Genomic DNA, 24,420 nt, shown 5'->3' on the forward strand with positions numbered 1-24,420 from the left:
TTGCTCAACCTTATGATATGTTTTTGTTCAGCATGGCTGTGGTTTGCCGTGTTTTGTTATGTGTTTTATATACTGTAAGGATGTTTTCATGCATTTATTGAAAGTTTTTCATTTTTCAGTAGAGTTGTGGTTAGAAGGCCTCAGTTTTCATAGTGTCAGAAAGTGCAGCTTTTCTGAAATTACAAAAAAAGAAGAATTAAAAAAATTTCATTTCATATTTTCATTTCATTGCAGGAATACCAAGTCTCTGTCAGTCAGTTTCCATATCAACTAAACAAATTAATGCATTTTAAAAAATTTTACATTATATTAATAACGCATCACTGTAACTCACCTTTTTTGTTTCCTGGAGTGAAGAACGATTGCTGTTACAATCAAAATCAGTGCTAAAGCCCCAACGACTGAACCGGCCACAATTCCTGCGACATTAACTGGAAAATGACAAAAACGTTTTGTAAAACAGAATCTCCAGAGGAATTTCACTCCTTTGCTTGTTTTTACTGAAGTAGATAATTAACTGCTTAGATTCAGACAGGAAGAAAGAACATGCAACAAAAATCCCCAACTAAACAGAAATTTCCCTTGCTCTGATCACACAGTCCTCCGAAAAGTGTCCATGTTGTAGTAATTCAGATTTTTTTTGTCTTGTTCAATTTGTTGCACATATTGGATAAATTATGTATTTATGCCTTTTCTGGAAAAGTAGGATTTTTTTTGTTGCTAATGAACGTGTAAAGGATGTGGGATTAAAGGACCTTGCTTTTAACAGGTGTAATATAGCCTATGAGAGGAAAAGTTCATCCTTATTATAGGACAATATACTTCCTCACTATGTATCAGACTTAAACTGAAGTATAGACTTTGATCCAGACTGATTTACTGAATGGACTGGCACAAAATATTATACAAACATTCATGATGCCTGGAGTATGAATTCCAATGACTGAATGGGTGATTCTCTGACTTTGTAGTTACACATGAGGTTCACATTTGTAGTTTCCAATTAAATCTCTTGTCAGCTGACTGCCACAAGGTTTGTGCAGTCATTGTCTCTTAGCACATGATTTTTCTGTCTAAATATGTCCACAAATACAAGCACTTAGTGGTGCAAAGACCACAAAAAAGCTTTGGATTATCAGCTGCTCTGGATTGGAACACACTCCACTTTTCTGCATTTGACTGTTTCCTTCCTTTTTCTGTGAAACTGTATATGTTCACTTTACAAACAAACTTTTGCAAATATCAGTGTCTGCTCAAGTGCACAGGAAAAAACTGGCTGAGCCTATGAAGGCCACGATCATGTCAGCAGAAAGCCTCATGCACAGATAGGGCAAGTGAGTGACCTTCGGCACAACAGCTTTTTTAGCCCAAAGCCTATACCACAGCCAGACTTGTTGGTAATAAGGTCTTAATTAGATTTAGTGGCTGCTGCAACAAGCCTGATTTACAAACTAGTCTTAAAGCAGCTACCTAACATTTTTCAATTCAATAGGTCATCATGTGGGATATTCAGTCGGGAAAAAGAATAAGCTTTTTTCTTTGTTAAAAGGCTCAGAGCAAACAGCAATGCCCACAGAAGGAGGTTGTTTGCTCAGTTGTATGCATTAATTTTTGGGACATTGTCTGAATTATAGGTTTAACTCTTTGAAACTCGAGCAAATTGGCTTGATTTCATAAAAAAAAAATAAAAAAAAATAGTAAAATGTACAAGAATAATTGCCTGGAAAATTATTTTTGAAAAAAGTTTTTTTGGGGTTTTTTTTTTAAATAAACAAGGAAATGACTTGGGAAAAGTGCTCTTAAAAATATAATAATTCTGTAACATAATTGTAAATATGCAATTATGATAAATATAAATATAGTTTTTCCCTAGCTTTTTGCTTTTTTTTCCCTTAAAATTTCTCCTCCACTTTTTAAAAACAATTTTCTAAATCTACTGATGTCTTGCAATTTGTAGAACATTTTTCACCAAGTTATTTGTATTTTTTCCCAAATGTTTTGGAATGAAATCACACCAATTTGTTCAAAGGGTTTAAAGGGCTGAAATATAAGGGATATGTTGTGTATAAGGAAAGGGTCGAGTTTTTGCATCGCTAAATTCTTTGTATTTCTAATTTGAGGCATGCATCTTAATCAGACGCAATGGCCTTGTAAGAAAATCACACTTGCGTACAGGTCATGAGAATTATTTGATTTTTGTGCATTTTAACACTTAACACTTTGCTGATTCAGTGGATCAAATAATGCACACAAGGACACACACACAGCTGCATGCTCAAATACAGACACTCACACATTTGCTACTGCTGATTTGTGAGGATCAGAATCACTGGACAAGACTGATTTCATCATTTATTCATACTGGGAACCACGCAGGTTGTTTCCTCCCCAGACCACTGGCCATTCTGCTGGCATACACGCTCCGCTGATCCTTTGAGTGTGTATCCGTCATCACAGATAAGGTTCACCTTGGCTCCTTGTAAATATGTGGTGCCTTCCTTCTTCCCATGACTTGGTGGTGAAAGCCATCCACAGGATATCACTGCACAGCATAACAATATAAAATGTTAAAGCCAACCAAATATTCATAGTAATCACTTTTTAATCATGTGTTTATATTCAGTCACCTGGCTTTAGATCCTCCACAAGAGAAATGTGACTCTGGAAAGACTCTTTTGTCGCATTGCCCATACTTGCACTACGACCTACCAGGATGTCATACCTACAGGACAGAGAGACTGATCACAAAATGAGCTGGCCCACTGATATTTTTATATTATATACTTTGGCCCCCATTCATAAAAAGTTTGGCCACCTCTGGCCTAGATTAAAGGATGTGCATCCCTATTCATTAATTTCCTGCGAACACGGAAGTGCTTTTATTTTGAAGAGACAGTAGACATACAGGTAAAAGTGAACACGAGGAAGAGAAACAACACGGAAGATAAACAAGTAATAAAGACGAACAGGTAGAGTTTAACGGAGTTTAGCTCCAGTTGGAAGGGCAACAGGGAATTAACTGCGTCCAATGTGTTTGTGTCCAATTGTCTAATAATTTAGAGGGTTTTTTTAGTATTTGCTAACTTTTCGGTGCCATCAGAGCAGAGTTGAATGTATTGTTTTGCCTTCTGTTTATGTAATTTCTGTTTAGCTCGTATGTCGGTCGATGAAATAAATGAAGAACTAAATAAACTGCATTAAACCATCAATCCCAGCTTGTATAAGCAACTTGAATTACAGGCTGATACAACTTATGAGGAGAAAACTTCTAAACGTTGTTCATCAGTTTTTCTGTGCTGCCATCAGAAGCATTTAAACCTGAAACCTGATTAAAATGGTTTGTTTTCATTCGAGAACATGATGAGTAACTTGGAAAGAAATGTCAGTAATTGCAGAAAAGGTAGTAACAGGTGCGAAGGGAACTTTATTTTACTTTATGCATTTAATTATTAGACAGTATTTAAAAAACAAAACAAAAAAAATAGGGAGAAATGTCCAGATAACTACATTTATAATGCATATAATTAAATATATCACGTTATCATGTTAATTATGTTGGGTTTTTTTTAACTTTCATCTTTAACTATTATTGTTGTTATTTTCTGATTTCTTATTTTTCTGTAATTTTTTGGCCATTTCTGGTTAAGTTGCTCATTGCCCTCTTCCCTTGTTTTAGAAAGATATTAAGCCAGTTTGTGCAGATTTCAAAGGGATAATTACTATAATGAGTAAAAGTAGATAATAGTTTTCTTATCCTACCTGCAGAACTGAGCGCCCTCTCCAGAGCATATCTTTGATGCTTGATCGGCTAATGGATCATCTGGACTCTCAGGGACAGAAAACACTGGGACAAAGGTGTGGTCATGTCTCGGGGCATAGAAATATGTGTCCAAAAGATAGTCCGAATCATATGTGAACAAGGCGGACTTGTTGGAGATGGCCCCTGAAAGACAAAAAGAAACAGTCTGTTAAAAACTAAAACTTAAGTGGAAACTTGCAACATTGTCTGCTGATATTTTATACAGTAAGAATGATTTCCTGAAACGAGTTAATGAATAAAAATACAAAATGTGTTTTCTCAACATCAAAGGGTAGCATCAAGGGTACATGACCCTTCCTGCTACCCAGGAAGCAGTATAACAAGGAAATAGTGTGGCAAAAAGCCTAAAACTTTCAGCCAGGAGGAGCATTTATGGCTGCAGGTTTCCCTTTTTAACTTGATAGAAGTCCTGTCCGAACTCTCGTAGTTGCCTAATGGTAACCTTGATTAAGTTGTTTTACTAATCTGTAGTTATTTCTTACAGCTTGCCCCAAATCTGAACACCTCCTCTGGATTGCTGTGGTTCTGCACGAATTGGCCGTCGCTGAGAACGAGGTCGTCTTTGGCGTCCCCGTTCATCTTTCCCAACAGTCCCAGAGTGGAGCTGTGAAACTCTTCTGGCAGGAGCACGGTGGTTGTCATGGTTCCCTCTCTCAGTCGCACCTCCACCCCAGCTCCACTGAGGAACATCACGGTCACATTTGTGGAGGTAGGAGAAAACACAAACACACCTGGGAGGGAGATTTGGTCAGAAAAAAGGCACTTCTTTGAGTTTTAACAAGATTATACTGAGAACTCACTTTGAGTGACCCTCTTTCTATGTGGGTCCTACATAAACAGTCTAGTGGTCGACATGTGGGTTTTTCAAAGGGTGATGCCAATATTCAGAGAGCAGCCTTAAATGTTGAGTTTATTTTTAATTGTTATGTATTTATTTATTTATTATTTTCAAAATGAATGAATGAAATAAGCAATTCCTTGTCAGTTAGGCAGGGTTGCTCGGTTTAATGCTATGAGATACTGAGATGTGGCTGCAGACATTTTTTGTTATCAGCCTCATGATCGCAGCCATTAGCATTTATCTCAAAATGGCATTAATCTGCCTGATCAAATGGTCTAACACTAATTACAGAGAATTTTTTGACAAAGTTGGAACAGTTTTGGTCATTTCACATCTCTGCATGGATGGAAAAAGGGTGAGTTAAAATAAAGCATATTATAACACTGGATTATTTGTAATTATTGCATGTGCAAGCAGCATTTTACTGATTTTTATCACACCGTCCCAAATATAAAGCCTTTGTCCAAATTCCTACTAGCTGTTAAATAAAACGAAAAAAGGAATACATTTCATAACATTTCATCAGTGGTAGTAAAATCAGTGATTATATCACAGGCAGAAAGATAATTCAGGGTCTCACCGTGCAGGTCCATCCAGCTCTGCTCGCTAAAGGAGAGGGTTTTCTGATTCTGCAGCACTTCAAGGCTGTTTGCGCTTGCCAGCCGCACCTCAATGACATCAGAGAGTGCTTCTTTCATGGCGACAGACGTCAACTTTGTTGCTTTTATTGAGGTGCCTAATAGTGAGAAAATGAGATCGATGATGCAGGGGAAAGGAACTGTAATAGTTCCCGTGCAGTGTGTTTTTATATATAGTTATCATTATTGGAAGCATTTACTGATCTTTGTTGAGAAAGAAAAACTGTCAAAAGCTCAGTGCCTTCAGTAACTCACCGTTCACAGGCTCCGTTCTGCCTTGGACCGTCAGCCGTTTCTCTCCTGAGGTCACCAAAGTGTATTCCCCATAGCCATTGAAGGAGTAGCTGACGCCATCAAATGTTATGAAGTGGGGATCTCCAAACACCACAGCTGAAATTTCACACAAAAAATTAGGACTTCACACTAAAATATAACTACATGAAACACGCAGTACCATGGTTAAAGATTCACTAACCTGAGCTTGGAGGCTGGTAACGCCTGCAGTCACTGGACGGCCGGTGTTTGAAGTAGTAGTGGCAGTTGTCAGACCACAGGCAGCAGTAGTAGAAGCTGAGGACGTCATAGACCCAGTGGGACTCTCCAGGAACCCGAGGGGGTTTCTTAAATGGAGGTGAGCCCCAGTCGTGTGCTCGGTCTGGAGTACTTCCCCCAATTGAGTCTGCTGTCAGGACCTGAGCGCCGGTGCTGTCATAGCAACACTGTTGTCCTGCTCCATACATAGGACTGTGTATACATTAAAAAAAAAAGTTTCAGTTAGAGCAGTAAACTGGGCTGCAACCAAAAGCATGACACCAAATTTAGTCGGCAGCTACACAAGAGACACTAAACGCAGCAGTGTGAGTCAATACAACCTAACAATGATAATGCAAAGTATTAGTGAGTGAAGTACTGACATGCAGACATTTGCTAATCAGCAATAAATGTAAAATACAGTTCAGACTGGTGGGAATGTCAGCAATTTTGTCAGGTATGAGTCAGGTATTTGCAGGTTTTGTCGAGTACTGGAAATAGTGAAATCTTGACATGTCTTGCCCAGTTGGTCATTTTTCCCCACATTTCTGAAAGAAATCCAACCAATTTTCTCAAGTTTCAAAAGGTCAAATAGCTTGTGAAAGGCATCTGAATGCAGCACAAAAAAAAACCCTGATATCAATCCAGGTTTCAAAGGGTTAATCAACACATAACTTATGGTTTTCTATTTGAGGTGTCATAATTCAAGTTGAGCTTTCATAAAATGGGATGGTGCAGAGATTAACCACTGATGTAGTAACTGCAAGTGAGTGGGAGGAGTATTTACTGCTGTTTACTGTAGGATGAGGTGGGCTGGGCCAGGTGAGGGCATGTCTTTGAGGTTATATGTGTAGATAACAGTAAAGATTTTTTAAAAAAAAGGAGCCAAAAGGCTACAAAGAGCAGCCTAAGTTTGTGGGTGAATTGTTTCATTTTTTTCTCATATGTTACCTAAAGTACCTGCCACGAAATTCTGATGTATGTTAATATTGTGGCCCCTAAATAAAAAATTAATTAAACTCATAAAGTTGCTTTGATTATTTTATGAGAAAACATGTTTGACATATGCTTAAATTAAGTGAGCACAGCAGCTTTGGAAAATGCAGATGTTAATTTTTGTTTTATTCCTACAAAGTAAGTTTCCATGGCTACGTTTTAATCTGTTTAACCCTTTGAAACCCAGAATGACGTCACTTTGCTCATGCTTCAGATTCCTTTTACAAGCATTTAAACCTTTGAACCCTCAGCAAATTTGTGGGATTTCTTATAAAAAAAAAAACACAGGAAAAAGGCAATGAGCAGTAATAAGGTGTTTTGGAAAATAATTTTTAAAAACCTTTGGAAAAATGTCTAGGGAAAGATAAAAAATCTAGGGCTAAACTATATTATCACAACTACATATTTAAAATTAGATTACAGAATTATTATAATTTTAAGTACTTTTGTATTGTTTTACTTTCTTTCTCTTTGGTTGTTTTTAAATTATTTTCTTTTCTTATTTTTTTGGGTGATTTCTTCTTTCGTTGCTCATTGTCTTCTTCCCATGTTTTTGACATAAATGAAGACAAATTGTTCAAGTTTTTCTAGGGTTAACTTTGTATTGCACCTTGCAACCTGTGTGTCGGATACTTTGCTCATGGTGTAAACGCATATGTAATATTTAGAGTATCATGTTGTCACTGCAGCTTGAGGGCAAGTTAAGAGTCTGAGTAAAGGACTCACCTGGCTTGTATAGCCCTCACACAGTGAACGGCTCCAGGGTGGTAGGTGCACACACTCCCCTTCTCTATATCACAGCCGTAGTCCGTCTGAGGAGAGAGGGACAATCTCTGTGACGAGGCAGCCAAATGTTTATGTCATTGTACTCGTGTGTATACTGCAGTCTAGAGGCATAATAATCTACATGAACACACTCAGTCACTTGTTGCTCACATCCAGATTTAACGCTGTACATCACTCAGCTGCTGTTGAAAGACAGTAATGGCTTTGCCTAACCCAAACTGTAAATTTGTCAGGTAAAAGGCATGAGATCAATGCGGAGATGTGTTCAGCTTGCCGAGAATGCTTGTGAAAACAGTAAAGAGAGACCTCTCCTTGACTTTGAACTGATAAGCAGTGAGCATTAGTAAAAGGCTCCAGCCAGTCACCATAAACACATAAAGTCATTACGTACTTTTATCTAGCACTTAAAAGAACTGTGATGACGTCTCTTTTTAGTTCAACTGAAACGTAGGATTGCATGTGTATTATATAGTTACCTTAAAATTGCTCATTGATTGTCTCTTAAGGCGTGTGTCCCAGTCATTTACATATGAAGTAATGGTTTGTTTAAGGGAAAGGGAGGATAGAAGGGAGGATTGCAGCCAAACTTGCTGCTCTTCACACTCACATGAAACCTCCCAGTGTCTGCTCTGGCTTGAGCTAGCGTGCAGGGGCAGTCTATGATCTCACTGAGGAAGTTGGGCAGCTGATTTTCCAGCTGGTCCCATGCTAGACATTTCTCCATGGCCCAGACTGCTGAGTTTTGCCTGAACTTCTCCTCCAGATGCCAGGCCAGAGCGTGATCCTCGGTCCATGTGGCTTGTACATTCCTAAATGACATGACAAATACTGCACAGCTGACAACCAGTACAATATTTTTTTTGATTACAGTCTTTTTTATAGGAAGTTTTGTTTAAAGAATATTGATTCATTGATACATATTGATTCTGAATTTTTGAAACGGTTTCAGTGCTCATTTTCCACAGTATTAATACAGCGGTATCATCTGCGCTTTCTCACTCTCTGTCATTAATATTTACTGCAGTCATTCAGCTGTCCTCTGCCACGAACCAAGGAGAGAAAAGTCATCACTGCCATGTTATAGCCTTGTGATATTTAACTTTTGTTAAATAAATAAATAATAAATAAGCCCGCAATTTCAGTTTCTCCCCGTGGTATAAAAATTTCATCAAAAATATTTTAAAATTATTAAATATTTTTAAAGGTATAGTATTAACATTTAAGTTGTACATACCACATGCCTTCAGGGTAAGTGCTGGAGCTGATACGTAGAGAGCCAAGCTCCCACTTTGCAAAACCATTCTCTGCTGGTTTGGGCAGAAAGCTAAAGGAACCATTGTTGGGCTGCTCCTTTGCGAGCGAGTACAGATAGGCCCACTCGGCCTTCCAGTTGTCTGAATAGGGTTCTCCTACAGAGACACGATTTACAGAATTAAGCATTTTTACTCAAATAACAGTCATGTGATCTGTAAAGAAACGGGCGTACTCACCTGTCTCCCTGTATCCCCAGAGCTCTATATTTACCCTCTCCGCTCTGACCAAAGAGGTATTCCACGTCACCTCAAGAGTGCCTCCAACATTAGGTGTACCATAGTACTGCCATTTTGTTGAGTTGACCAGAGTCGCCTTAAATTTAGCGTCTAACTTTCCAGTATGTACTGTAGCAACACATAAGAATCAGATATATGATTTATTAATGTCATTTATGTCAACACCAAATGGAAAACTGTGTGTTATAGATGTTTTGAGGTGATCCTCATGCAAATATGCACATAGTTACTGTACCTGAGAGCCAGGCTCCAAATCTACTGAACGTAGTGCCATTATCAGAGGAGATGTGCAGGGGAACCCATCCTGTCTCATACAATAGTGGGGAGATACAATGGCCTCTACTGTGTTCATCCACATACCCCACAGTGTAGATGTCAGCATTGAACCTGCCGTTATATATAAAAGAATGGTCAGCAGGTTTCTATACTGTGCTGTGTAACGTTATAATTTCTCTTATCAGTCATAGATATAAGCAGAACAGGTTCAGGAACATAAACGGATTATTGAACTCACTCACCGACAGTTTGGGCCACATGCACTTTATTCACAGTCTGCTAAACATCTACAGACTAAGCAAAATATTGAAATCTCAACTAGTAAACTGCTAAAATGATACAAATATTATCCATCTGTAGGTGGATGATTCAAATGAAGCGTTACCAAAAGTCTTACCTGCATATAATCTCTGAACTCTCATTGAAACTCGCGTCAAGGACAATAAAATCCATCCCACCCAAAATGGACCCTGAATATGGAGAGACGTCCACGCAGTACTCTTCATAGTCTGTACAGCAGTTCTTCAGAGACTCACATGTCGCATGGCATGAACATGAGTCCAATTTTTCCCCACAGTTTCCTTCACATGTCTGCCCTGTCCAAAAGTAACCAGAATGTATCTGAAGTATGGAGTCTGGAGTGGCCCACAAGTTTTTTTAATTTATAAATACAAAAGCAGTTTACAGTCAGGAGTAGGTATTCTTCCAAATGTCATGAAACTCAGACTATGTAACAACTCAGAAGTTCATAGGTGATGTGCTTACCTGATGTCCTGCAGATGCATGAGACCAAAAGGACATATAGTACTGCTGTGAACTTTTCCATCATGACAGAGTGAAAAAGTCAGCCAAGGTTTCTGCTGCTCTCTTGGCTGCTTCAGTGATTTTGTCCCAGGTTTATATACTCAGCATTTTTCTAAACCTTGGCTCTTCTCATCACAAGCATTTACAAACATCTGTTTAATCATCAACCAGAGGTCTTTATGACAACACTACCCACTGAATTTATACTCACGTGACCACGTTTGATCTTTGATCCCTCACTTCGGTGCAAATCAGTTAGTAAGATTTATTATGTGCTTAATAGATTTTAGATTGGATGTGGTCGGATCTCATCTTGGCTCTTACATAATATTACTCATCAGATAAAGATAGAAGATACAACTTATCAAGATATAATTATGTAGGTAATAGCTAAATAAAACATGCTTTTATGTGTAGAGAATATTTGAACAAATATCAGGGAAAAAATGTTTTTTATAGTATGTGACATAATTTAAAGCAGCATGATAAAAAAAAAGATCAAAAGAGTATGAGCATTGTAAATGGCTTTGGCATTGTCGCTTTCTAAATTGCAAATAAAGGCACCATCTCAACTGTCCCTCTGTACCAAATAACCCCACTCTCCCCATTAGCATGCTAAATGCTAACTTTGAGTGAACTGAAGTTGGCATTTGAGAAGGGTGATACCCACACACTCATAACTCTATGCAATCTTTGCATCTTTTCTCTCTGAATCAGCATTTTCCTTCATATTTTAAAGAAAACAAAGTGTGTTGGCATAATGATTAACAAAATTAAAAAGAAAAAAAAACTTCATTTGAGCAGGCATGTGCACAGATAGACCACAGGTGGTGCTCAAACACAAGTGCCCTTTTTGTAAACCATTTTTCTGTACCTCTTTTTTCCACTTTTATATTTTAGTTATTTAATAGTTGGGCCATTGCATCAATTCTCAATTAAAAGCAAATGTAATGCCAGAGAACTGCATTTTGGGTTTTGAATCTACAAGATCTGCAAGACGGCAGAATTGACTTGTGAATACATCCTCTTATTGATTACAGGCGGCCAGGTAATGATGGCGATAATGTCTGCTTTAAGCTTCGGCATTGTTTCCCAATGTGGTGAAATGAAACCACTTTGAGTGTAGGGATATTGATTAAAAAAAATAGCCTCCTGGCTAATTCTGGCATTTTCATACCTTGTGTATTTATTAATTTGCACTGTTGCTTTTTAAATAAATAAACTAAATTAAACTAAATAGATAAAAATATAATTGAAAAAAAGATGTGCCATCATATGTAACTTTATTTTTTTATGAATAATAATGAGCAGGGTGCCCTTTTTTCCACTTGAGCACCTGCCCTTTAAAATGGCTGTGCACAGCCCTGCATTTGAGTTATAATCACGCAGTTTTCAGCCTGAAAGTTGCCAACATGGTAAAATGATGCTGACGACATCCAGCTTAAACTGAAAAAACATTACTTTTTGCCTCATAATGACCCCAAAATATGTATTTTGAAGATTTGAGAAATGTCCCTCTTTTTCTGAGCACTGTAAGACTTTTAACATTTTCTTGTCATGTTGGCGTTTGTGTTGACCAGCAGAGTGTGCTGCAGATCACTGCGCAATCCAGTGCTGTCTTCACTGAGACAAAATTAGTAATTCAAAGGACAACAAGGTGCACTTTTATGCTTCGTGTCCTGAGTTAAGGTTGATGTAAATTTAATTCTTCAGAGGTTTCTTTATAAAACCTAAAAACAATCCCCAATGAGGGGGCGAACCAGCAGTAGGTCAGTAGGGAAAGCTGTTGCATCAGAAACCATATACTTGTTTGTAGACTGTGAAACATGCTTTTGAAATTTGCCCCTAATGAAGTAATTTCCTGCCCCCAAAAATGTATGCTTCTCACACGCATGTCCATTGTGGTTTAACATGTTTTAATATGATGATACAATATGGGTGACATATTATAAACATTCATGGCTGCACACTTTTGTAATATTTTTTCTCTACTGTTATAATCTAGACATGATTTCAGATACATTTAATACAAAAAAAGATTACGAGTGCTTTATTCATTAAGGATGGTTGATTTCCATGAATCTGAGCTGGAATCAGATTATTTAATCTCCAGACATTAAGAGCAAACAGACCCACTGGTATTCTGGCGAGGCTCTACTCTTAGCTTGTTGTCTGCTGTCTGCAATTAAGATATTGGCAGTACTTGTGTCATAATTGCGTACACATTATTTTTTAACATTGTCATTAAGATGCAAAAAGTAAAAATCAGCTGATGTAAAACATGATTGGCAACAACCATGGAGCAGGATTAAAGAATAAACATGGCTGTTACTAGAATTTGCAGCAACATCATCCCAAATCACTGGGAGAATCATCTGGACCTGGTTCTCGTAGACTCCTAAAAAAGGAAGTAAAGTATTTGGTCAATGGTTTATATGAGTAGTAATTTTACACTTTCTTAACATGATGCTTTAATGAACTCACCACCATCAAATGGCCGTTCTTCGCCCTGTAGACCATGGACTCCTGACCACTCTTGAAGTCCACAAAGCCCTCTCTGCCAGGCTGGATGTCAAATCGCACACTGCGAGTGGTGCAACAATTTCACATTGAATTTGCCATTTAGATTTCTAGCTTTCAAATAAATATTAATACATAAATTCCAGGTTTTGTACCTGCCCTGGACCACTTTGATGGAGTTTTGCTTGTTGGCAATAAAACTCAGCTTAGTCAGGGCCTCAAACAGGTAGTCACACTGCAGAACCAGATCCCCCTAAGAGAAAAAATGGCATCAGTAGTTCAACTGTGTGATTTGGTGTGTTTATAATCCATAAACCTTGAAGACTTGATTTGTCACCCTTTTAAAACCTGAACAAACACCACTTTTTTTGTGCTGCTTTCAGATGCATTTTACTAATATTTAAAACTTTGAACCCAAAGCAAATTAGTGCAATTTATTAATTAATTTTTTTATTTTTTTTTTAAAAAAGGCAATCAGCAACTTCATGAGAAATATTCAACAAATTGCAAGAAATTAGTAGATTTAGAAAATAATTTGTCAAAAGCTAGGAAAAAATGTCTGAGGAAAACAAAATAGGGAAAATATTATTAACACATATTTAAAATTATGGTACATCATCATTATTACAATTTTCCCTGTTGTTTTTTTTTAGCTTTCTTTTTTTCCCTTTTATTTATTTATTTAAAAAATTTTACTAATTTACTAACTTTCGGGTCAAGTAAGGCATTGTTAGTTTTGACATTTAAAAAGACAATTAAAAACATTGGTAGTTTTGCACGTCCGACGGACCTACCTTCTGTTTGATGTCATCACATGTAACATGAAGGATCAGGAAGTTATCACTCAGGTTGCTGACTGACACACCTAAAAGAAAAAGTCACCTTTAAAATCCAAATCACACATTTATATGTTACATCAAGTTCAAGCATGTGTGTACAGGTGTCCTGTGGATCCTTAAAAAGTATCTGGCATTAAATTCATGAATTTAAAATTACGACCTTAATTGGTATTATAATGTCTTAATTTAATGTTTCAAAAGTCTTAAAAATGCTAATACAATGGGAGGAAGATTTTTTCTGACTTTGCATTGTGAAATCTGAAATAATTAATTAAATAATCGATAATATCGATTATTTAAATAATTTGCTGAATTTAATGTCAAACCGATAGACCGAAGACAGATACTTTAATAACATGATATGTTCATTGTTTTCCTCTTGTTCCACTCTAGAAAAATTTAGATTTAAAAAAATAAAAAAATATTAGTAAATATTTTGGCAATATTGTCACTAATAAGTAAATGATGATGGTTCTTTTTTTCAACTCATTGTAAAATTTTACTTCATGTGGTAATAAAAAGTCTTAAAAAAGTCTTAAATCTAATCTTCCTTAAACTTAAGGAACCCTGGTGAAGCTCCATCTGCAGATAATGATGCTTTTTATGTCTCACTTGTTACCTTTCAAAGAGATGTAATCAATCCGCTGCTTGATCTTGGCCTCCTCGACCAGGTAGGCAGCTTCCTGGGTGAAGATGAGCTGCCGGAGACGAGGCCTGAACCCATTCCTGTCGTACTTCACCACTGGCACACTGTACTGTGGGTCAGACGCTCACACAAAGTCAGAGTGCATCATAAAAAGATAAAGGTGCAGAGTCATTTCCAGTGTTAGTCATTTCCAGTGTTAGTTTACCTTGACATGCTCGTGCCGAATCATCTGAAGCACTTTGATGTTTATGTCATCTGCACCTGAAAAACCACAGAAACTATTGAGAATCTATGTGAGTCTTCACACACATTGAATACAATAATGCAATATTGTCTCATTAATTCAATTACAATGTGCCTAACATGCTCATAAAGTATCTCAGCAAGCAGCATCAGGTTTTGTTATTTAATTTGTAAACCAAAAAATGTAATGTTGCAATTTTTCATAACTAGGAAAGACATTTATTCCAAATTTAAATGCAAAATAAAATATCTTAGATCCAAAAATGTTGCCAGTGATATAGGAACATGCAGAATGTTCAGTACTGCTGGCATCTGCAGTCTCCACAGTCTATATAATGACTGTTCTGTTTTCATCAGGTATACTGTATTTGTGCATCCAAAATTACAATAGCAATAATGCTAAACACTATATTCCTGTGAACACACGCCACAAAAAGAAATTAAATCTGCATGCTAACCTATCCTGGTGTCCAGGAAGGGTCTGCACACACTGAAGGGGTAGTTTTCTTTCTTTCCTTTGAACATGAAGCTCGTCTGTACTTTTAGTTGAAGCTAGAAAGAAGTAAACAATATCAAAGCAGAGAGTAAGTTAAGATAAGATAATGTATTTCCTCGAGAAACTTTTTCTGGGACTCAAATGTTGCCACCAAAAAAGAAAGTAAATGAAGTTTATTTGCGTTTTATATGTAGAGTGTGAGCGCATGTATTGTGCAGCTCCTCCAGAGTAAGACAAATTCAGCCCCAGCAAATCCTGCAGGGCCCTGCAATTTTGTCAAATCTTGTAGTTTCCTGTAAGTTTTACCCCGTGATGCAAACATTTTACATTTACCAACAAACTGTCATATGTGACAGAGGTGAGATTGTACCTGTGCTTTCCTCTGCGGAGTGATTCCTCGAACGTACCTCCGTACCATGTTGCGAACGTAGAGCTTCTTCAGCTGTTGGGAAACCTAAAAAAATACAGTTTGACAGTTTTTCAGAGTGTGGCTATTAAAATCACCAACCTCTGCCTTCATGCATGTAGCCCTATGTTTAAACAGTTATGTAAAAAAACAAAAATGTATCACCCACGTCCTGCATTATAGGTGGAGGGGTGAGCCAAGAGTCTTTTTCCAGGACTGTTTTGGGAAGGTTGTCCTTCAGTCGTGTGAGGTAGTTATGCCTCACATACGCCAGGTACTCACTGTTGTCAACAGAGGCCGCCTGATTTCTAGTCATGAAGCCTTTAATAAACCTAGAACACAATAGGCAGGTAACCTCACAAGCATATATTTACTATACTCATTTAAAAAAAACATGAAATTGATTTGTTTGTGTGAACTTACTTCTTGATGACCTTGACAGCCCACGCCCTCTTTTCGCGCTCCTTTCTGGCCAGCAGACCTCTCCAGCAGGTCTCAATCTTAGTGGCTATTTAGATAGGATGAGAAAGTAATATATTAAAAACACAGTTCATCCCAAAATCAAAAATGCATATTTCTCCTCTTACCTGTAGTGCTGCTTATCAATATATATTGTTTTGGCTTAAATGGACAAGTGTTGGAGATAGTAGAGATAGTAGCAGTAGAGAGGTCTGACTTTTTTTCTGATTTTATGGAACTGATATCTCCAACACTCACACCAAAACAAACTAGAGCACTAGAGAACTAAAGCACCGCAGATAAGAGGAAATATCTGTACTTTTGATTTTGGGTTGAACTGTCCCTTTAAATTTTTTGTCATGTTGGTAATTCACCCACATTTAATGACACCCACTTTTAGTTTGTGCTTATAAACATATCTGGGCATTTTAACACTCACCAGCCTCTCTCTGTTTCTTGTAGTCTCCTTTGACTCTGTAGCCTTTGTACTTGGCCTGAATCCTTGTTGCTGCGACAATAACAGTCATAGTTTCATAGTTTCAGAGTGGTTTGATGCTAAATGTAGCATTACAACTAAATTTGCAGAACAGCATCTCACCTAGTTTATGTTTGCAGTCCTGAAAGGCGTCTTCTGTTGCAAACAGTGTTCGAGGGTGCCGGATGAAAATTTTTGTCCTTTAGGGAAAGGAACAAACAATGAGAAGTTCCTGTATACCTTCCAGGTGATGGTCTGTATGGCACCCATGCATTAACCCTTTGAGACCTGAGTAAATTGGCTTGATTCTTTCAAAAACATGAGAAGATGGCAATTAGCAACAAAGAAGAAATGACCCGAAAAAATGCAAAAAAAAAGTGGTAAAAAGTACGAAGTACAAAAAAATACATAAAAAATAATAATGATAATGATAATAATAATAATAATAATAATAAAGAAAGGACCTGGAAAAGGTGCTTAAATAAGTTTATAACATATTTTGAAATGTAAGTATTACAATTATAATTCTTTCCCTAGCTTTATTTCTTAAGTTGCTCATCACCTTTTACTACATTTTTGAAAGAAATGGCACCAATTTGCCCAGGGTTCAAAAGCTTAAATACTTATGAAAGGAGCACAAGAAAAGCGATGTCTCTCTAGGTTTCAAAGGGTTAATGTCTGCCTACCTGCCCATCTTGTACTCATCAGATTTGTAGCCCAGATGTTTGATCAGGCGCCGCACACCCTCTGCTGCCGTACCTCTCCAGTTGGGCCAGGTCTCTGGGCACAGAGCCTTATACCTGAGCACAGGAGGAGACCGCAGAGTCACACGCAGCTTTATAGCTGATACCAACAGCAGCAGCAAAACTGAAAACACACTAAACGTCTACTTTATGTTCATTTTGTTTGAAAACAAAAGCATCAGGGTGCTGAGCTACCTCTGGAGAAAGATCTCATATTTGCGTCGGTAAGCAAACCCAGCACGTCTGACCCTCAGGTGCTCCATCAGCCCGAGGTACTTCACCTGATGTCTCACCAAGACATCATCAAAGCGTCCTACGGGGGACACTAGAGGTCAGCTAGAGAGTTCAGGGGTCAGATCTGTCTGGTCTAGCTTCATGTGCTGACTGACTGTCCGCTGAACAGTGAAAAATATTCTCTCTCTGTTGGGCTCTAAGGTGTTTTTTAAAAGACTTTCGGGACACACCTGGCTGCTTGGCTTCATTGGGTTTGATGCAGCGGACGTACCAGGGCTCTTTGGACATTAAGATCTCAGTTAAGCCCACCAGGCTGCTCTTGAACTGAGTCACCACCTGGAATAAGGCGGGTATACAAGTGTTGATGGTTTGTTTATAGCAGTTTGTAAAAAAACATGAAATCATCATCTGAACTGTTTCTTACAGTTTCAGGTCTCCTCTTGCTGTCTGGTTCAGTGGAAGGAAAACAGTGTTTGATGATACCGTTCTTGGACTGTCTCATGACCTTGTAGAGAGTAGAAACACTGTATAAGCACCCGACATGGCAGACAAATACCTTAAATGATGATGTAATATAAGAGTTATGCTCCTTTACTTTTATTTTCAGCTCTCTGATGTACGTTGGTGTTTTTTAGTAGCAGTAGGTTCAGAACAAGTTTTGTGTTGCGAATAACAATCAAATACATATGTGAATCTCCTGATTTCATATAGAGAAATAATTAAAAAATACCTCTTTTCCATTTCGATACAACAGATCGTTGTTTTTGTCCAAGAATCCTGAAAGTTTAAAGAACAAAAAAAACCCTTTAAATTGGCAAGTATTTATCGACAACAGTGCATGCTGATACTTACAAAAAAAGTGGAATTTCAGCAGTTGAACATAACAAAGTACATTTATTCAAGTACTGTACTTAAGTATGATTTTGAGGTACTTTTACTTTACTTGAGCATTTTAATTGTATGCCGCTTTCTAATGCTACACCATAACCCTTCATAGGGAAATATTGTGCTTTTTATTTCACTACAGTTATTTGACTGTAGTTACTCATTACTTTACAAATTACATGTTTTGTACATAAATCACATGAAAATATACAAGTGCAGCTCAAACAATTAGTCTATATAATTGAAGTATTTTGATATATATATATTTTTTTTTTTTTTTAACTTTAATAGCAATAGTATTGCAATAAACGAAGACATTATTTAACATACAAAGGTATTTCATCTCTTACCAACCACACAGTACGTGACCTCCCCAGCATAGTGCAAGAGGCGGAAGTCTCCTCTTTCCAGTGTTTTCCTCGTCTTTTGGTCCGCAAGTTTATGTCTGCAGGAGATGGACAGCTGCTGGTCATTGCTGGTCTGACATACTTAGACAGCGTGCCTGTAAAAGTGTGGAGCTCACGTGACAAAATGAGGGTGACCACTAATCTTCTCCTCCATTTTCTCCAGGAAGGTGAGATCTGTGGCCTCTCCAGGACGTAAACATTCCTCGTCCTGTGCAAGAAAACAAGCATCAACAATTCAGCCAAGTCTTAGTGATGTGGGTGAGTATGTGCCTGAGCATTATTCAGACATATATTTACCAATAAGGCAATGATTCCTCTGTGTTTCTCTTCCACAAGATCACAGATTATCTTGTTGTTGAAAAATGGCACTGGTTCCCACTGTGCATAGACAAACCAGAAAAATATTAGTGGGGAGGAACCTAATGTTAATGCATGTGAGTATACATTATACATAAGTAGCGCACAAATGACAACAAGATATAAGGATTAATAACGTTATTACTTCAATCCCCTCCATCTCGTACTCCTCCTGCTCTGACTTGAGAGTCAGCTGGATGAAAAGCTGCTGCAGCTTCTCGTTGCAGTAGTTAATGCAAAACTGCTCAAAGCTGAAATAAATCACAGGCAGTGTCAGTATCTGATTTCTTTTTTTTTTGTTTCACATTGAATCAGCTCATCTGTGCACATCTCACCTGTTCACGTTGAAAACCTCGAAACCGTAGATGTCCAACAGCCCAATCACTGTTTTCCGGGAGGAATCCTGCAGATGAGTTACACAGATATGATTTATTCACATGGAAGACCTGCTATTGTGAAGCCAGGCCTCTTTTTAGAGAAATTTAGCCTCATATGTTTGTTTTTTTTCTACTTTAAATCAATAAAATACCGTTGTGGGAAAATATCATCCCAAAGCCAGATGTGCTGCGTCTGGAATTGGGTATTTTCACACACACAGCTAATCAAATGGCTGCCTCAGGCTCGCTAAAATCTTGTTATCACAATTTTCTCCCCATTTCTGTGTTCTTTATGAAGCAGGCCTGGCACAGTAAAATTAGAAAAAGAGTAGTTTGCTTTTTTCTCACCTTGTTAACTAAAGATTCATTGATCTTGTTGACAAGCCAGTTGAAAGTGCGGCCATAGATGGCTTTGGCGAGGGCATCCCTGGCATATACTGCATGGTCCACAGAGAAGGGACTAAACACCTTTCACATCAGAATAAAGGAAATGATTACAAATAAACACTACGAAAAAGTTGAACAGAATTTATACTTTAAATTATAAAGGGCTGTACCAAATTGTTTGAAGCTTAATTTATAACATTGATATTTTAATTTTAAATCTACAATCAAATGCTGCAGAGCTTCTTTTTGTTGCATGTCCTTTCTGTATAAACCTGGTATTTATTTAAGAAAAAGATCATAATCATTTCCAAAAAAAGATTGAAAAATACAACAACATTTTCTGATTCTGTCTATATTTGTTGGCATTCAGCCTTTCATAAACTACATTTTCACTGCAATCAAAAAATGGTTTGCTCTCCTGCTTGCCGGACGCATAGTTTAACTCAGACTAACTCATTTATTGTGACGAACATATATAGTGAAATTGCGGATTTTTAGGGGGATTTGATGACATCATAAAATGTAAAGACAAAATTACATTTGGTACGGCCCTAAAATTAAACAGAAGAGGTCACCTCCTCCGATTTGGCTTCAATCTTCCTGTGGGTTAAGCCTTGTTGTAGCACCTGAGAAGGAATCCCCAGCAACTGCACAGGAAATACAAAACAAAAGAAACATGCACTGTAGCACTAACTCTCTTCCTGGTCTGCATCAAAAAGTTGCATGAAGGGCAGACGAAGGGTTTTCACTATCTGCAGTTTGCTCGGAGCTCACCTTTGACACCCAGTGCATCTCCTGGTTGTTGTTAAGAGAGGCGTATCCTCGAGCGTCTGCTTCAAACTTGATATTTCCCAGGTGGAGCACACTAGCAATTATTCCAAACAAGTGCTGCATTTATACCCAAAGAGAGAAAAAAATATGATGAATGAATCCAAAATGTATCATGCGTTATTTAAATAAAAAATTACGACCTCACCTCAATATCACTCTCACTGAACTCTACGACAGAGAGGGCTTTCCGCACCATCTTCCAGTCACTCTTATCATTTATGGAGCTAACTTTGGCACAATCACCCTGGAGGAGACAAAGAATACAAAATACGAGTTATGAGGTTTTTGCTCCAACAGATTAATATGTTTTTTGTTTTGTTTTTCTTCACTGACCTGCACCAGGTAACTGTAGTGCTGGCAGTTTCTCTCCAGGCCGAGCCAGCGGAGCAGATCTTCCTCTCCTCCCTCCACCAGCTGATAGAAGATATGGAAGTTTCTCTCTCCATGGTTCTGGTGGACCACACGGGACTTCTCCAGCAGGTAGCTCAGGATGTGACCACCGACCGCACCACCCTGAGGGAGAGAGGTAATCCTTAATCAGTTCTTAGTGTGAATCTTGAGGTCGATACATTGCTGCGTTGTATTATCTGGACATTGTAATTTATGTCGTCATGTAATGACAGTTTTCCTGTCCACCTGGTGGTCAAACTGGATGTCCATGTATTTCCCAAAGCGACTTGAGTTGTCATTCTTAAGGGTTTTGGCATTTCCGAAAGCCTGGACAATAGAAAACAAAAGAGGCAATAGAGACTTCATTTTAAAATCACGTTTTTCTCTTAAAATGGTCTCACACAGAAGAAGCACAAGCACACGTATCAGTGTCACTGACCTCAAGCACTGGGTTGGAGAGAAGCAGCCTGTCGCGGACATTGTTCAGGAGTTTGGTGCTTGGACAGCTGACAGCGTAGAACTGCAGGATTTTCTTGGAGGCCTCAGTCTTGCCGGCCCCGCTCTCCCCTGAGATCAGGATGAAGTGGTTGTTGAACTCAGACTGCATGGTGCGGAAGACGTTGTCGGCCAGCGCATAACTGTGAGTACAATAACAGGTCAGGGTCAGACCCCTTAAAAGAAAAATTCAGACTCAACATAGTGTTTTTTTCCATCCAATTTTTTAAAATCTTGAACACAATGTAGTTTTCAGCTCTTCTGTTTAAGTGACATTTCCTTTTATAAAAAGACTTATGTAATAAACGTCCATCTCGATGTGAATATGTGTTCTTCAGATAGCTGCTGACAGTAGACAGATGAAAGGAAATGAAGGGGGAGAGAGAAGGTACATGACCTTCAACACAGGTCCCCTGTGGTTATGGTTCAAGGATGGTGCCTTAACCCCTCGGCCACCATGACGCCCTGCATTTATAATTTATAAACTCTTCTGTCACATTGACATCCTGTCTTTTTTTCATTCCAGTTTAATATGTTTTACTCAGTTAAAAGTTGTATATACTGTTTAACAAAAGTAAAGGCCTTTGCACACTGAGTTAGTTTTTTTTAATCAGAAATTGTTGCACATCTAAAAATAAAATCAACCTCACATTGTGTCAATCATGTTTGCACACTGACTCTGAAACTGTAGTCCTTCATTAAAGTTTTCAGTACAGGTTCAATATTTTGCTTTTTTCGCAAAAAACAAATCAGGCTTGGTGTGCAAAGGCCGCAAGAGCCTGGCATTTATTCATGCAGGTACAGCGGTATCCTTAGATGAATGCAATTGTCCGCAGGCTACAAACTGACAAAGACAATGCAAATTGTTAGCAGGTAAAATGTTTCTCATATTTAAATCCATTTTCTTAACAAACACAGATGGATATGTAATATTTGTATTTTATGTATAAAATTCATTGTGAGACAGTGCCATGTCATTGTTCTGACAGCCCGGTATTGCAAGAAAATGTCCCATTGGACCAAAAGCCCAAACAAACAACAGTTCCTTTCTAGCTGCTTTAACGCAAAGTTTGGGGGAAATTACAATTTTAACCTGATGGCATTTTAAGAAAAGTCATCAATAAATATCAGTCTGTAGGATTCATCCTCTGGGGAACATGACAATCCATTGTCCCCACTGTGTGTAAATACATAAATATAAATACAGAATTTAAAAAATCTTACATATGAGGTGGCAGCTCAAAGAAGTTCACACCCATGTAGGTATCCATTTGCTTCTTGCTGTAGTTATCTAATTCTTTATATGGGTTCACCGAAACCAAGAGAGTCCCAATGTAGGTCTGCAGAGAAAGACAAGGACAGGAGGTCAAGTTCTGCTGGAGATTGTTTTTCTCACACATAACACTACATCAGAAGAAAGTTTCCAGCAGTGTCATGTCCATGTATCATCCTGCTGATAATTAATTTTGCTCCTCTTATCAAAAGCAATAATTTTGGTTAATCGCTTGTCGTGACCTCAAGGACAGCGGTGACCTTTAGATCGCTCACTCCGCAAATGAAAAGAACAAGAGCTGCTGTTTCAGCAACACGAGGTGTTGAGTTCAGCAGAGGGCAACACACGCAGCATTAGGATCTGGTTGGGTTGAAGGTCGAGGGCGTGAAGTTTAATTAGAGAAAGAGAAAGAGCAGGGTTATCTGTCGTTACACCACACAGGAAGACTCACGTAAATGAGATTCTCATGGAATCGTTTCCTCAGGTTGTCCAGGAAGGCACTCTCACTCGTGTAGGCGTCCAGGAGAACAAAATCCTGGATGCCCACGCGATCCCGGGCTGTCAGGGAGGCCTCCATGTTCCTCAGGATCTGGTTACACCGCTCCTCCAGACTCTGCGCCCAAACAGGAACAGATCAGTGACATGACAAGGTAACGTGTCAGAATTGTACCTCACACTAAAAAGACCTCAGGGATACAAATTTATTGCAAAATCTACAGATATTATTTAGTTTTTGGCCTAGTTCTCATTCCATCTGTCAAGACCAGGCGTATATGTCCCATCCTTTTCCTCTGTGTCCTGTTTTCCTTAAAAGTTATCTGTTTTTGTTGAGGTTGTCACCCCTCAAAAACACATACACACACGCTCACAATCATGGGCAATCTATGATATATATATATCCCGGTGGGTGACTCATTTCCAGCAGTTTGTCTGTATATCTGTGACTTCCAGTCAGGGCCCTTAGCGGCCTTGGCTACATCCTCTAAGCTCATGACAAATCTAAATTTGGCCCCTGCTATCTAATCTGCTTGTGTGCTCTCTAAAGGGCCATCAGTCATGTTCATGGCAAGGACAGGATAAACACGAAATACTCTGCCCACACTAAAAGCTTCACAGTTTGATTTAAGATTAAACAATTAACTGAAACATAAAAACCTCATCAAGTAAAATCTAGAAGTGAAAACATTCATTATATGTATAAGCAGAGGATATTATCTGCCACTTAAAGATACACAACTGAAGACGTGCCAGGTCAAATAATCAATGCACTTTAATTATGGTGCTATGAAAGAGCCAACCATTGTTATGCTTCAGTAGTTTGGCTCTCATCACTGCCAAGTTGATCTGTCACCAAGTCGGAGTAACTGACACTCACAGATCATTCTCCAGTTAAACAAGCTGCTGCTCTACTGACCCAGCAGAAAATTACAGCACAATGTCTCAATAAATCATGTCCTGAAAACCACATGAGATCATTAAAATGCTCAACAATGTTTAGCAGAATAGAAAACGTAAATAGTTACCTACCCCAGAGATCCCTGATGTGTGTATGGTTGCACCTCTGTACTTTTTCTGAACTGAACATCTGGTTTTTATTGAAGGGACAGAACAGTAGTATGACAGGAAACACTGACAGATTACAGTCTCCGCTTCCTTTAATAGGAAACCATCAATAATGTTGTGAACGAGCAACAAAGGAAGCAAATCTCATTCAA

General features: G+C 38.2%; 2 protein-coding genes and 2 long non-coding RNA genes across 4 annotated transcripts; 2 read left to right on the forward strand and 2 right to left on the reverse strand.

Moving 5' to 3' along the window:
* Nucleotides 1-330: 330 nt before the first annotated feature.
* LOC121959602 (sushi domain-containing protein 2-like) lies at nt 331-10,276 on the reverse strand. Its single transcript, XM_042509007.1, has 15 exons — nt 10,204-10,276; nt 9,836-10,034; nt 9,398-9,549; nt 9,103-9,270; nt 8,847-9,021; nt 8,220-8,421; nt 7,553-7,638; nt 5,775-6,043; nt 5,555-5,689; nt 5,242-5,397; nt 4,303-4,551; nt 3,760-3,943; nt 2,628-2,722; nt 2,363-2,542; nt 331-431 (listed from the first exon to the last, which is right to left on the reverse strand). Exons 1-15 carry the CDS (start codon nt 10,265-10,267, stop codon nt 331-333), a joined length of 2,415 nt encoding a protein of 804 aa, XP_042364941.1. The 5' UTR covers nt 10,268-10,276.
* On the forward strand, nt 2,909-4,387 carry LOC121959604. The gene is made up of 3 exons (XR_006106931.1): nt 2,909-2,969; nt 3,766-3,855; nt 4,305-4,387. It is a non-coding gene; the product is annotated as an uncharacterized LOC121959604 (long non-coding RNA).
* On the forward strand, nt 4,446-20,976 carry LOC121959603. Its single transcript, XR_006106930.1, has 3 exons — nt 4,446-4,529; nt 18,759-18,853; nt 20,890-20,976. It is a non-coding gene; the product is annotated as an uncharacterized LOC121959603 (long non-coding RNA).
* myo1hb (myosin IHb) lies at nt 12,142-24,291 on the reverse strand. Its single transcript, XM_042509004.1, has 32 exons — nt 24,233-24,291; nt 23,157-23,318; nt 22,657-22,772; nt 21,377-21,575; nt 21,184-21,264; nt 20,881-21,060; nt 20,693-20,791; nt 20,491-20,604; nt 20,292-20,363; nt 19,678-19,797; nt 19,288-19,355; nt 19,098-19,203; nt 18,893-18,973; nt 18,712-18,803; nt 18,539-18,633; nt 18,034-18,080; nt 17,728-17,808; nt 17,534-17,639; nt 17,265-17,382; nt 17,013-17,126; nt 16,450-16,526; nt 16,291-16,359; nt 15,816-15,900; nt 15,562-15,724; nt 15,357-15,440; nt 14,949-15,042; nt 14,453-14,508; nt 14,221-14,356; nt 13,557-13,627; nt 12,918-13,015; nt 12,727-12,826; nt 12,142-12,640 (listed from the first exon to the last, which is right to left on the reverse strand). Exons 2-32 carry the CDS (start codon nt 23,280-23,282, stop codon nt 12,614-12,616), a joined length of 3,075 nt encoding a protein of 1,024 aa, XP_042364938.1. The 5' UTR covers nt 23,283-23,318; nt 24,233-24,291; the 3' UTR covers nt 12,142-12,613.
* Nucleotides 24,292-24,420: the final 129 nt, after the last annotated feature.

Source organism: Plectropomus leopardus, chromosome 20 (assembly GCF_008729295.1).
Source record: "Plectropomus leopardus isolate mb chromosome 20, YSFRI_Pleo_2.0, whole genome shotgun sequence".
Taxonomy (NCBI): domain Eukaryota; kingdom Metazoa; phylum Chordata; class Actinopteri; order Perciformes; family Serranidae; genus Plectropomus; species Plectropomus leopardus.